Genomic DNA, 12,500 nt, shown 5'->3' on the forward strand with positions numbered 1-12,500 from the left:
ACCTGGGCGGGCATGACTTCTAAGGATAACAGTTGTAGACCGTAGGTGGCGCTCACTACCTGGGCGGGCATGACTTCTAAGGATAACAGTTGTAGACCGTAGGTGGCGCTCACCACCTGGGCGGGCATGACTTCTAAGGATAACAGTTGTAGACCATAGGTGGCGCTCACCACCTGGGCGGGCATGACTTCTAAGGATAACAGTTGTAGACCGTAGGTGGCGCTCACTACCTGGGCGGGCATGACTTCTAAGGATAACAGTTGTAGACCGTAGGTGGCGCTCACTACCTGGACGGGCATGACTTCTAAGGATAACAGTTGTAGACCTTAGGTGGCGCTCACTACCTGGACGGGCATGACTTCTAAGGATAACAGTTGTAGACCGTAGGTGGCGCTCACTACCTGGACGGGCATGACTTCTAAGGATAACAGTTGTAGACCGTAGGTGGCGCTCACCACCTGGGCGGGCATGACTTCTAAGGATAACAGTTGTAGACCGTAGGTGGCGCTCACCACCTGGGCGGGCATGACTTCTAAGGATAACAGTTGTAGACCGTAGGTGGCGCTCACTACCTGGGCGGGCATGACTTCTAAGGATAACAGTTGTAGACCTTAGGTGGCGCTCACTACCTGGGCGGGCATGACTTCTAAGGATAACAGTTGTACACCGTAGGTGGCGCTCACTACCTGGACGGGGATGACTTCTAAGGATAACAGTTGTAGACCGTAGGTGGCGCTCACTACCTGGATGGAGTTGACTTCTAAGGATAACAGTTGTAGACCGTAGGTGGCGCTCACTACCTGGGCGGGCATGACTTTTAAGGATAACAGTTGTAGACCGTAGGTGGCGCTCACTACCTGGGCGGGCATGACTACTAAGGATAACAGTTGTAGACCGTAGGTGGCGCTCACTACCTGGGTGGGCATGACTTCTAAGGATAACAGTTGTGGACCATAGGTGGCGCTCACTACCTGGACGGACATGACTTCTAAGGATAACAGTTGTAGACCGTAGGTGGCGCTCACTACCTGGGCGGGCATGACTACTAAGGATAACAGTTGTAGACCGTAGGTGGCGCTCACTACCTGGGCGGGCATGACTTCTAAGGATAACAGTTGTAGACCGTAGGTGGCGCTCACTACCTGGGCGGGCATGACTTCTAAGGATAACAGTTGTAGACCGTAGGTGGCGCTCACTACCTGGAAGGGGATGACTTCTAAGGATAACAGTTGTAGACCGTAGGTGGCGCTCATTACCTGGGCGGGCATGACTACTAAGGATAACAGTTGTAGACCGTAGGTGGCGCTCACTACCTGGGCGGGCATGACTTCTAAGGATAACAGTTGTAGACCGTAGGTGGCGCTCACTACCTGGAAGGGGATGACTTCTAAGGATAACAGTTGTAGACCGTAGGTGGCGCTCACTACCTGGGCGGGCATGACTTCTAAGGATAACAGTTGTAGACCGTAGGTGGCGCTCACTACATGGGCGGGCATGACTTCTAAGGATAACAGTTGTAGACCGTAGGTGGCGCTCATTACCTGGGCGGGCATGACTTCTAAGGATAACAGTTGTAGACCGTAGGTGGCGCTCACTACCTGGACGGGCATGACTTCTAAGGATAACAGTTGTAGACCGTAGGTGGCGCTCACTACATGGGCGGGCATGACTTCTAAGGATAACAGTTGTAGACCGTAGGTGGCGCTCATTACCTGGGCGGGCATGACTTCTAAGGATAACAGTTGTAGACCGTAGGTGGCGCTCACTACCTGGACGGGCATGACTTCTAAGGATAACAGTTGTAGACCGTAGGTGGCGCTCATTACCTGGGCGGGCATGACTACTAAGGATAACAGTTGTAGACCTTAGGTGGCGCTCACTACCTGGGCGGGCATGACTTCTAAGGATAACAGTTGTAGACCGTAGGTGGCGCTCACTACCTGGGCGGGCATGACTTCTAAGGATAACAGTTGTAGACCGTAGGTGGCGCTCACCACCTGGGCGGGCATGACTTCTAAGGATAACAGTTGTAGACCTTAGGTGGCGCTCACTACCTGGGCGGGCATGACTTCTAAGGATAACAGTTGTAGACCGTAGGTGGCGCTCACTACATGGGTGGGCATGACTTCTAAGGATAACAGTTGTAGACCGTAGGTGGCGCTCACTACCTGGGCGGGCATGACTTCTAAGGATAACAGTTGTAGACCGTAGGTGGCGCTCACTACCTGGGCGGGCATGACTTCTAAGGATAACAGTTGTAGACCGTAGGTGGCGCTCACTACATGGGCAGGCATGACTTCTAAGGATAACAGTTGTAGACCGTAGGTGGCGCTCACTACATGGGTGGGCATGACTTCTAAGGATAACAGTTGTAGACCGTAGGTGGCGCTCACTACCTGGACGGACATGACTTCTAAGGATAACAGTTGTAGACCTTAGGTGGCGCTCACTACCTGGGCGGGCATGACTTCTAAGGATAACAGTTGTAGACCTTAGGTGGCGCTCACTACATGGGCAGGCATGACTTCTAAGGATAACAGTTGTAGACCTTAGGTGGCGCTCACTACATGGGCGGGCATGACTTCTAAGGATAACAGTTGTAGACCTTAGGTGGCGCTCACTACCTGGGCGGGCATGACTTCTAAGGATAACAGTTGTAGACCTTAGGTGGCGCTCACTACATGGGCAGGCATGACTTCTAAGGATAACAGTTGTAGACCGTAGGTGGCGCTCACTACATGGGCAGGCATGACTTCTAAGGATAACAGTTGTAGACCGTAGGTGGCGCTCACTACATGGGTGGGCATGACTTCTAAGGATAACAGTTGTAGACCGTAGGTGGCGCTCACTACCTGGACGGACATGACTTCTAAGGATAACAGTTGTAGACCTTAGGTGGCGCTCACTACATGGGCGGGCATGACTTCTAAGGATAACAGTTGTAGACCATAGGTGGCGCTCACTACCTGGGCGGGCATGACTTCAGCGTTGGTGCCGCAGATCTGGACCTCGGCGTAGAGACACGCTCGGTAGTGAGCCTCCACGATGTCGCGCCCGTACGCCTTGTCGGCGCCCACGCCGCAGTAGTACGGACCTGAGGGGGCGGGGCCACAACAGGTTTAGACAAACACGGCGGCGCCGCCCGCGTCTCCGCCTCACCTTGCGGGCCCGGGAAGCCGTTCTTGGGCCATCCGAAGGGGTGTCCGTCCGTGCCCAGCAGGGTGTACTCCTGCTCCATCCCAAACCAGGGCTGCTCGCTGGCTACCCTGCTCATCACGCGCCTGCAGCTCCCCCGCAGGTTGCTCTCTGGGGAGCACACAGCAGCTGCACAGGACTGCGGACCACCACCATAGTTGGGGAACATACCTGCGGCCTGGCGGTTGTACTTCAGCACCTCGCAGAGGACCAGCTTGTTGGGGTCCTTCCTGAAGGGGTCTCTGAACATGGCGGCCGGGACCAGGAACATGTCGCTGTTGGAGCCCTCCGACTGGTACGTGCTGGAGCCGTCAAAGTTCCACTCCGGAAGATCTGCCACATAAATGGATTTTCTCCTTATGAATAACACAATCATTCCAACCAACAGGTCTTACCTTGAACAGTTTTGGGTTCTGAGTCCAGAGTTCTGGTCTTGCAGCGGAGACCCTCTCCGGAGCCGTCGATCCAGATGTACATGGCCTGGACCCGGGATCCCTGGGGGAGGTCCAAGTACTGGCGCTTGACGACCTTGTTCAGCTTGGAACTGGCTGAGGTGGACATGGTCACGACTCCAGACCTGGAGGGGCTCAGGCACGCGCGCAGGTGAGACGTGCACGAGCGTGGACGAGGGAGAGGGAGAGCGACTCTTCAGGTATCAATCGGCCTGTATCGTCCCCCTACGCGAGTTTTATAACCGCCGAGGCGCGTGCTCGCTGCGCCTGATTGGCCACGCGTGACTGCATGCGCGCCTCCCCGCGTGACGTCACGCTGGGACCAGGCTTGAATGAAATAAACACGTCTTTACGTGGGGAAGTGATTGGGAAAAGAGTCCAAAGTACACATTTGTACAAACACCGCGCCGCCTAGCGTGGTTAAAATGCTAAAAGTACACGCAACACGCCACGTCACGCCAACACTTTCACTTTTCTTCGTTTTTATTCCCTTTTTTATTTCAATATCATCTTAGCTTTGCATCAGGCTGACACCTAGCTAAATGGCGACATCTAGCGGACAAAAGCCCACAGCAGCAAATATTTTGCATTCATAAGACGCTCACGTGATAAATAATAATAATAATTCTAAATAATATATTTTGATACAAATCATGGTCAATAGTACATGTAAATACATAAAGTAATAACTAGTTATTTTATCAGACAGTATGAGAGGAGGGCCAGTGTACCTAATATAGTGTCCGCCACGTGACAGTTAATAAGAATAATGAATGAATGAATGAATGATCTCACCCATCAAGCTCCTGGAAACTTCCACGACACGAGGAGAAAATCAATAGCTACTCAGCCCCATGATAATCATCATTGATTATCGATCATTGCTTGTCTTGGTTAGCTTAGCTGCAGCAAGGGCTAACGTGGGCGTTGTCGCGGTTCAGGGTGACGTCACGCGCACGCCTAACTATGGACCAATGAACGTCAAGCACACACGAAGGCTGTGGTCGGCGGTGTGACGTCACCGCCTACTTTGGTGCGAACGTTTGCTGCGGGGACAAAACCTTGTTGGCGGTCCCTGACGTCACTGGACGATCTCTAAACTGGACTAACTTTGTACTCGATTAACTCTAAACAAGATTAACTCTAAACAGGAGTATCTTTAGACTAGACCAACTTTAAACTGGAGTAGCTTTATACTAGACCGGGGTTCGGCAACCTGCGGCTCTTTAGCGCCGCCCTAGTGGCTCTCTGGAGCTTTTTCAAAAATGTATGAAAAATGGAAAAAGATGAGGGGGAAATATTTTTGTTTTAATATAGTTTCTGCAGGAGGACAAACATGACACAAACCTCCCTAATTGCTGTAAAACACACTGTTTATATTAAACATGCTGATTCCAGTATTTGGCGAGTGCCGTTTTGTCCTACTTATTTTGGCGGTCCTTGAACTCACCCTAGTTTGTTTACATGTACAACTTTCTCCGACTTTCTAAGACATGTTTTATGCCACTTCTTTTTCTGTCTCATTTTGTCCACCAAACTTTTAACGTTGTGCGTGAATGCACAAAGGTGAGTTTTGTTGACGTTATTGACTTGTGTGGAGTGCTAATCAGACATATTTGCTCACTGCATGACTGCAAGCTAATCGATGCTAACATGCTATTTAGGCTAGCTGTATGTACATATTGCATCATTATGTCTCATTTGTAGCTATATTTGAGCTTATTTGGTGTCCTTTAAGTCCTCTTAATTCAATTTATATCTCATGACACATTATCCGTATGTAATATGGCTTTTAAATTTGTTTTGGGGCTCCAGACAGAATTGTTTTTGTATTTTTGGTCCAATATGGCTCTTTCAACATTTTGAGTTGCCGACCCCTGTCCTCAACTAACTTTAAAGTGGAGTAGCTTTATACTAGAGCAACTTTAAAGTGGAGTAGCTTTATTCTAGAGCAACTTTAAAGTGGAGTAGCAACTTTAAAGTGGAGTAGCTTTATACTAGAGCAACTTTAAAGTGGAGTAGCTTTATTCTAGAGCAACTTTAAAGTGGAGTAGCAACTTTAAAGTGGAGTAGCTTTATACTAGAGCAACTTTAAAGTGGAGTAGCTTTATTCTAGAGCAACTTTAAAGTGGAGTAGCTTTATTCTAGAGCAACTTTAAAGTGGAGTAGCAACTTTAAAGTGGAGTAGCTTTATACTACAGCAACTTTAAAGTGGAGTAGCTTTATTCTAGAGCAACTTTAAAGTGGAGTAGCTTTATACTAGAGCAACTTTAAAGTGGAGTAGCTTTATTCTAGAGCAACTTTAAAGTGGAGTAGCAACTTTAAAGTGGAGTAGCTTTATACTACAGCAACTTTAAAGTGGAGTAGCTTTATTCTAGAGCAACTTTAAAGTGGAGTAGCTTTATACTAGAGCAACTTTAAAGTGGAGTAGCTTTATTCTAGAGCAACTTTAAAGTGGAGTAGCTTTATACTAGAGCAACTTTAAAGTGGAGTAGCTTTATACTAGACCAGTGGTCTCAGACACGCTGCCTAGGGGCCAATCGTGGCCTGCGAGACGTTATTTTGCGGCCCCCACCATTATATGACAGTTTAATGTAAGGCTGGCCTGCTTGACAGCGTTGTGTTATTTGGCTCCAAAATGACTCTTTCACCGTTCTGGGGTGCCTACCTCTGCATTAGTGGAAAAGCGGCAAATGAGTGAAAGCGCCAGAGACGTTTCCATGGAGATGAGGGTTTTCTTACATGCCTGGCTGCAGTCACACTGTGACACCTGTCTGTCAGCAATAACAGTCCATGATAACCCGGACCAATTCAAACCATAATTAGTTTTTTTTATTGTTTCATTTGCACTGCCTCACACGATGAACACTACATATATTTCTATATGACACAGGATAACACTCTGGGAGCCCTCACTTTTTTGCGCTCGCTATCCTGGTACTTTCCTGGCTATTATCCACCGACCGCCATGTTGCTGTAGGGAGGGAAAGCAGAAGGACACACATTGTGGAAATAACATTATTCTCCGTGCGTGGGCTAAATACAAATATATTCCACAACCCCAAACATATCTTTTCCAAAGCCTGCAGAGATGAGAAAGGTTAGTGATGAGCAAAGACAATTCCAGGAAAAGTGGGAGATGCAATATTTCTTTGTTGAGCACAGGGACACTCTGACGTGTCTTATTTGCACAAAGAAAGTTGTGCTGCACAAATAATACAATTTGAAACAACATTATACAAGTAGACATGCTGAGGAGGATGCAACATGTTTTTGAAGAAATCTTTTCTTGCGGCCCAGCCTCACCCAGACTCTGCATCCAGTGGCCCCCAAGTCAGTTTGAGACCCCTGTACTAGACCAACTTTAAACTGGACTAGCTTTAAACTAGAATAACTTTAAAGTGGAGTAATTTTATACTGGACTAACTGTAAAGTGGAGTAGTTTTATACTAGACTAACTTTAAAGTGGAGTAGTTTTATACTAGACTAACTTTAAAGTGGAGTAGTTTTATACTAGACTAACTTTAAAGTGGAGTAGTTTTATACTAGACTAGCTTTAAAGTAGAGTAGTTTTATACTAGACTAACTTTAAAGTGGAGTAGTTTTAAACTAGACTAACTTTAAACTGGACTAGCTTTAAACTAGAATAACTTTAAAGTGGAGTAATTTTATACTGGACTAACTTTAAAGTGGAGTAGTTTTATACTAGACTAACTTTAAAGTGGAGTAGTTTTATACTAGACTAGCTTTAAAGTAGAGTAGTTTTATACTAGACTAACTTTAAAGTGGAGTAGTTTTAAACTAGACTAACTTTAAAGTGGAGTAGTTTTAAACTAAGGTGAGTTGTAGTTTTTCCCTCGGCCAATTAACGTCGGTGCTGCGTCCGTCCACAAGGTGGCACTGTAGACTAACTATCAGAATGAAGGTTTTAAAAAGATATTTAATATTAGATGTATTTACAGTACCATGTATGACTTTTTTTGACAGAGATACTGTAACTACAAAATATAATCTATTTTGAGTGCATGATTTTATTATAATATACTGTCTCTTAATGGCTCTCTATCTTGGCAATTTTTAAAAAACAACACTAAAATATGTTTAGCCAATTGTAAAATATAACTGAGTATTGAAAAAAAATACACACACACATTTATATACATCTTTGTGTGAGTGTATTTTTTCACTACTCACTACTGTATGTATGTATGTATGTATATATATATATATATATGTATGTATGTGTGTGTGTGTATATACTTTATGATTTATATATATATATATCTTATGTATGTATATATATATGTATGTATATGCATGTATATATACTGTATGTGTATATGTATATATGCATATATGTATATATATATGTTTATGTATATATGTATATATGCATATATATATATACACACACACATTCACCTACACGTATACACAATTTTATGTATATATTGTATATTCTATGTATATATAAATGTCTCTCTCTCTCTATGTAGATATATATCCCTCTCAAACATGCTTAAAAATGAAAATAAAATCAGAAAAGGAGCACTTTGAGGATTTAAACTTTACCATCTTGATGTTTGTGGCTGTAAGAGAATGTTTGCCAAACCTTTTAACAATTCAAACATGAGCACAAAAATATTTTCTCATGATAATAAAATGGAGAAGTGGTAAAAAAATAACAGACATATTTATCAGGCTTATTTATCAGACATATTTATCCATCACGACCACTCGTCGTGTTTCTGCACTGCTGATGAGAGAAGAAGAAGAAAGTACTACCAGGAGATGGTAGAAAGTACTACCAGGAGATGGTAGAAAGTACTACCAGGAGATGGTAGAAAGTACTACCAGGAGCTGGTAGAAAGTACTACCAGGAGATGGTAGAAAGTACTACCAGGAGCTGGTAGAAAGTACTACCAGGAGCTGGTAGAAAGTACTACCAGGAGATGGTAGAAAGTACTACCAGGAGCTGGTAGAAAGTACTACCAGGAGATGGTAGAAAGTACTACCAGGAGATGGTAGAAAGTACTACCAGGAGATGGTAGAAAGTACTACCAGGAGATGGTAGAAAGTACTACCAGGAGCTGGTAGAAAGGACTACCAGGAGATGGTAGAAAGTACTACCAGGAGATGGTAGAAAGTACTACCAGGAGATGGTAGAAAGTACTACCAGGAGCTGGTAGAAAGTACTACCAGGAGATGGTAGAAAGTACTACCAGGAGCTGGTAGAAAGTACTACCAGGAGATGGTAGAAAGTACTACCAGGAGATGGTAGAAAGTACTACCAGGAGATGGTAGAAAGTACTACCAGGAGATGTTGTGACCAAGTGTCGTTCTTATCTGTGCTGTAAAGTTCAAATTTGAACGACAATATAAAAGAAGTCTAAGTCTAAGTTATGTAGATAATGCTGCACACCTCATGTCCAGCAAGTAGATAATGCTGCACACCTCATGTCCAGCAAGTAGATAATGCTGCACACCTCATGTCCAGCAAGTAGATAATGCTGCACACCTCATGTCCAGCAAGTAGATAATGCTGCACACCTCATGTCCAGAAAGTAGATAATGCTGCACACCTCATGTCCAGAAAGTAGATAATGCTGCACACCTCATGTCCAGCAAGTAGATAATGCTGCACACCTCATGTCCAGAAAGTAGATAATGCTGCACACCTCATGTCCAGCAAGTAGATAATGCTGCACACCTCATGTCCAGCAAGTAGATAATGCTGCACACCTCATGTCCAGCAAGTAGATAATGCTGCACACCTCATGTCCAGCAAGTAGATAATGCTGCACACCTCATGTCCAGCAAGTAGATAATGCTGCACACCTCATGTCCAGAAAGTAGATAATGCTGCACACCTCATGTCCAGAAAGTAGATAATGCTGCACACCTCATGTCCAGCAAGTAGATAATGCTGCACACCTCATGTCCAGCAAGTAGATAATGCTGCACACCTCATGTCCAGCAAGTAGATAATGCTGCACACCTCATGTCCAGAAAGTAGATAATGCTGCACACCTCATGTCCAGCAAGTAGATAATGCTGCACACCTCATGTCCAGAAAGTAGATAATGCTGCACACCTCATGTCCAGAAAGTAGATAATGCTGCACACCTCATGTCCAGAAAGTAGATAATGCTGCACACCTCATGTCCAGCAAGTAGATAATGCTGCACACCTCATGTCCAGCAAGTAGATAATGCTGCACACCTCATGTCCAGAAAGTAGATAATGCTGTACACCTCATGTCCAGCAAGTAGATAATGCTGCACACCTCATGTCCAGCAAGTAGATAATGCTGCACACCTCATGTCCAGCAAGTAGATAATGCTGCACACCTCATCTCCAGCAAGTAGATAATGCTGCACACCTCATGTCCAGAAAGTAGATCATGCTGTACACCTCATGTCCAGAAAGTAGATAATGCTGTACACCTCATGTCCAGCAAGTAGATAATGCTGCACACCTCATGTCCAGCAAGTAGATAATGCTGCACACCTCATGTCCAGAAAGTAGATAATGCTGCACACCTCATGTCCAGAAAGTAGATAATGCTGTACACCTCATGTCCAGAAAGTAGATCATGCTGTACACCTCATGTCCAGCAAGTAGATAATGCTGCACACCTCATGTCCAGCAAGTAGATAATGCTGCACACCTCATGTCCAGCAAGTAGATAATGCTGTACACCTCATGTCCAGAAAGTAGATAATGCTGTACACCTCATGTCCAGCAAGTAGATAATGCTGCACACCTCATGTCCAGCAAGTAGATAATGCTGCACACCTCATGTCCAGAAAGTAGATAATGCTGTACACCTCATGTCCAGCAAGTAGATAATGCTGCACACCTCATGTCCAGCAAGTAGATAATGCTGCACACCTCATGTCCAGCAAGTAGATAATGCTGTACACCTCATGTCCAGCAAGTAGATAATGCTGCACACCTCATGTCCAGCAAGTAGATAATGCTGCACACCTCATGTCCAGCAAGTAGATAATGCTGCACACCTCATGTCCAGCAAGTAGATAATGCTGCACACCTCATGTCCAGCAAGTAGATAATGCTGGATTTGGGACAGCAGCACTTCATTAACACCCCAGGAAGTAAGTGCACTTCTCAAAGTGTACTGACTTAGCAGAAGTTTGCTGGAAGTCACAGACCTCAGCAATGGTGAGAAGAAGTCAACAAGTTGCCCTTTGACCCTCAGAGCTAACCCAGCCTCCCTCTTTCACTTTCACTTTCACTTTCTGCACTAATTAGACTTTCAGCACGTTTCATTCAACGCCAAAACATTTGCAGCTCATTTGCGGCGACCTCATTAGTGGAGCACCAGGCTGGCTCATCAATTAGCAGATTAATGGGAGAACTTTCCAGAAGTGGAGCAGGCCAGCGGAGAGCTGAGAACTGAGAACTGAGAACTGAGAAACTGAGAACTAAGTGTTGAGAAACTGAGAAACTGAGAACTGAGTGTTGAGAAACTGAGAACTGAGTGTTGAGAGCGCCTTTCATCAGAAACCTGCTCGGGCTTGTCAGGTCAGAGGTCAACAGGAACCTTACGCTAACTTTGACAAGACATGCTACCTCTCTTTGTTGACATGTTGACATGCTACCACTCTTTGTTGACATGTTGTTGACATGCTACCACTCTTTGTTGACATGTTGTTGACATGCTACCTCTCTTTGTTGACATGTTGTTGACATGCTACCTCTCTTTGTTGACAAGTTGTTGACATGCTACCACTCTTGTTGACATGTTGTTGACATGCTACCTCTCTTTGTTGACATGTTGTTGACATGCTACCTCTCTTTGTTGACAAGTTGTTGACATGCTACCACTCTTTGTTGACATGTTGTTGACATGCTACCTCTCTTTGTTGACAAGTTGTTGACATGCTACCACTCTTTGTTGACATGTTGTTGACATGCTACCTCTCTTTGTTGACAAGTTGTTGACATGCTACCACTCTTGTTGACATGTTGTTGACATGCTACCTCTCTTTGTTGACATGTTGTTGACATGCTACCTCTCTTTGTTGACAAGTTGTTGACATGCTACCACTCTTTGTTGACATGCTACCACTCTTTGTTGACATGCTACCACTCTTTGTTGACATGCTACCACTCTTTGTTGACATGTTGTTGACATGCTACCACTCTTTGTTGACATGTTGTTGACATGCTACCACTCTTTGTTGACATGCTACCACTCTTTGATGACATGCTTCCACTCTTTGTTGACATGTTGTTGACATGCTACCACTCTTTGTTGACATGCTACCACTCTTTGATGACATGTTGTTGACATGCTACCACTCTTTGTTGACATGTTGTTGACATGCTACTACTCTTTGTTGACGTGTTGTTGACATGCTACCACTCTTTGTTGACATGTTGTTGACATGGTACCACTCTTTGATGACATGTTGACATGCTACCACTCTTTGTTGACATGTTGTTGACATGCTACCACTCTTTGTTGACATGTTGTTGACATGCTACCACTCTTTGTTGACATATTGTTGACATGCTACCACTCTTTGTTGACATGCTACCACTCTTTGATGACATGTTGACATGCTACCACTCTTTGTTGACATGTTGTTGACATGCTACCACTCTTTGTTGACATGTTGTTGACATGCTACCACTCTTTGTTGACATGCTACCACTCTTTGTTGACATGTTGTTGACATGCTACCACTCTTTGATGACATGTTGTTGACATGCTACTACTCTTTGTTGACGTGTTGTTGACATGCTACCACTCTTTGTTGACATGGTACCACTCTTTGTTGACATGTCGACATGCTACCACTCTTTGTTGACATGTTGTTGACA

General features: G+C 44.9%; 2 protein-coding genes across 5 annotated transcripts in view; one reads left to right on the forward strand and one right to left on the reverse strand.

Annotated features, from left to right (window-relative positions):
• LOC133543534 (glutamine synthetase-like) overlaps nt 1–3,901 on the reverse strand; it is a 12,278-nt gene extending 8,377 nt beyond the window's left edge. Inside the window, exons 1-4 of the mRNA XM_061888146.1 lie at nt 3,591–3,901; nt 3,367–3,528; nt 3,160–3,306; nt 2,967–3,094 (exon numbers count right to left, since the gene is read on the reverse strand). Of these exons, the coding sequence (XP_061744130.1) occupies nt 2,967–3,094; nt 3,160–3,306; nt 3,367–3,528; nt 3,591–3,756 (603 nt within the window). The 5' untranslated portion in view covers nt 3,757–3,901. The remainder of the gene's footprint in view (nt 1–2,966; nt 3,095–3,159; nt 3,307–3,366; nt 3,529–3,590) is intronic.
• Nucleotides 3,902–5,188: 1,287 nt separating this feature from the next.
• Nucleotides 5,189–12,500, forward strand: part of LOC133543343 (pre-B-cell leukemia transcription factor 1-like) — a 74,599-nt gene continuing 67,287 nt past the window's right edge. For all 4 annotated transcript variants that reach the window (XR_009804356.1, XM_061887859.1, XM_061887860.1 and 1 more), the window contains exon 1: nt 5,189–5,213. Coding sequence is in view for 3 of the 4 variants with exons in the window: in XM_061887859.1 (XP_061743843.1) it covers nt 5,204–5,213 (10 nt within the window). In the remaining variant the exon portion in view is untranslated. The remainder of the gene's footprint in view (nt 5,214–12,500) is intronic.

Source organism: Nerophis ophidion, linkage group LG26 (genome assembly GCF_033978795.1).
Source record: "Nerophis ophidion isolate RoL-2023_Sa linkage group LG26, RoL_Noph_v1.0, whole genome shotgun sequence".
NCBI classification, from domain to species: Eukaryota; Metazoa; Chordata; class Actinopteri; order Syngnathiformes; family Syngnathidae; genus Nerophis; species Nerophis ophidion.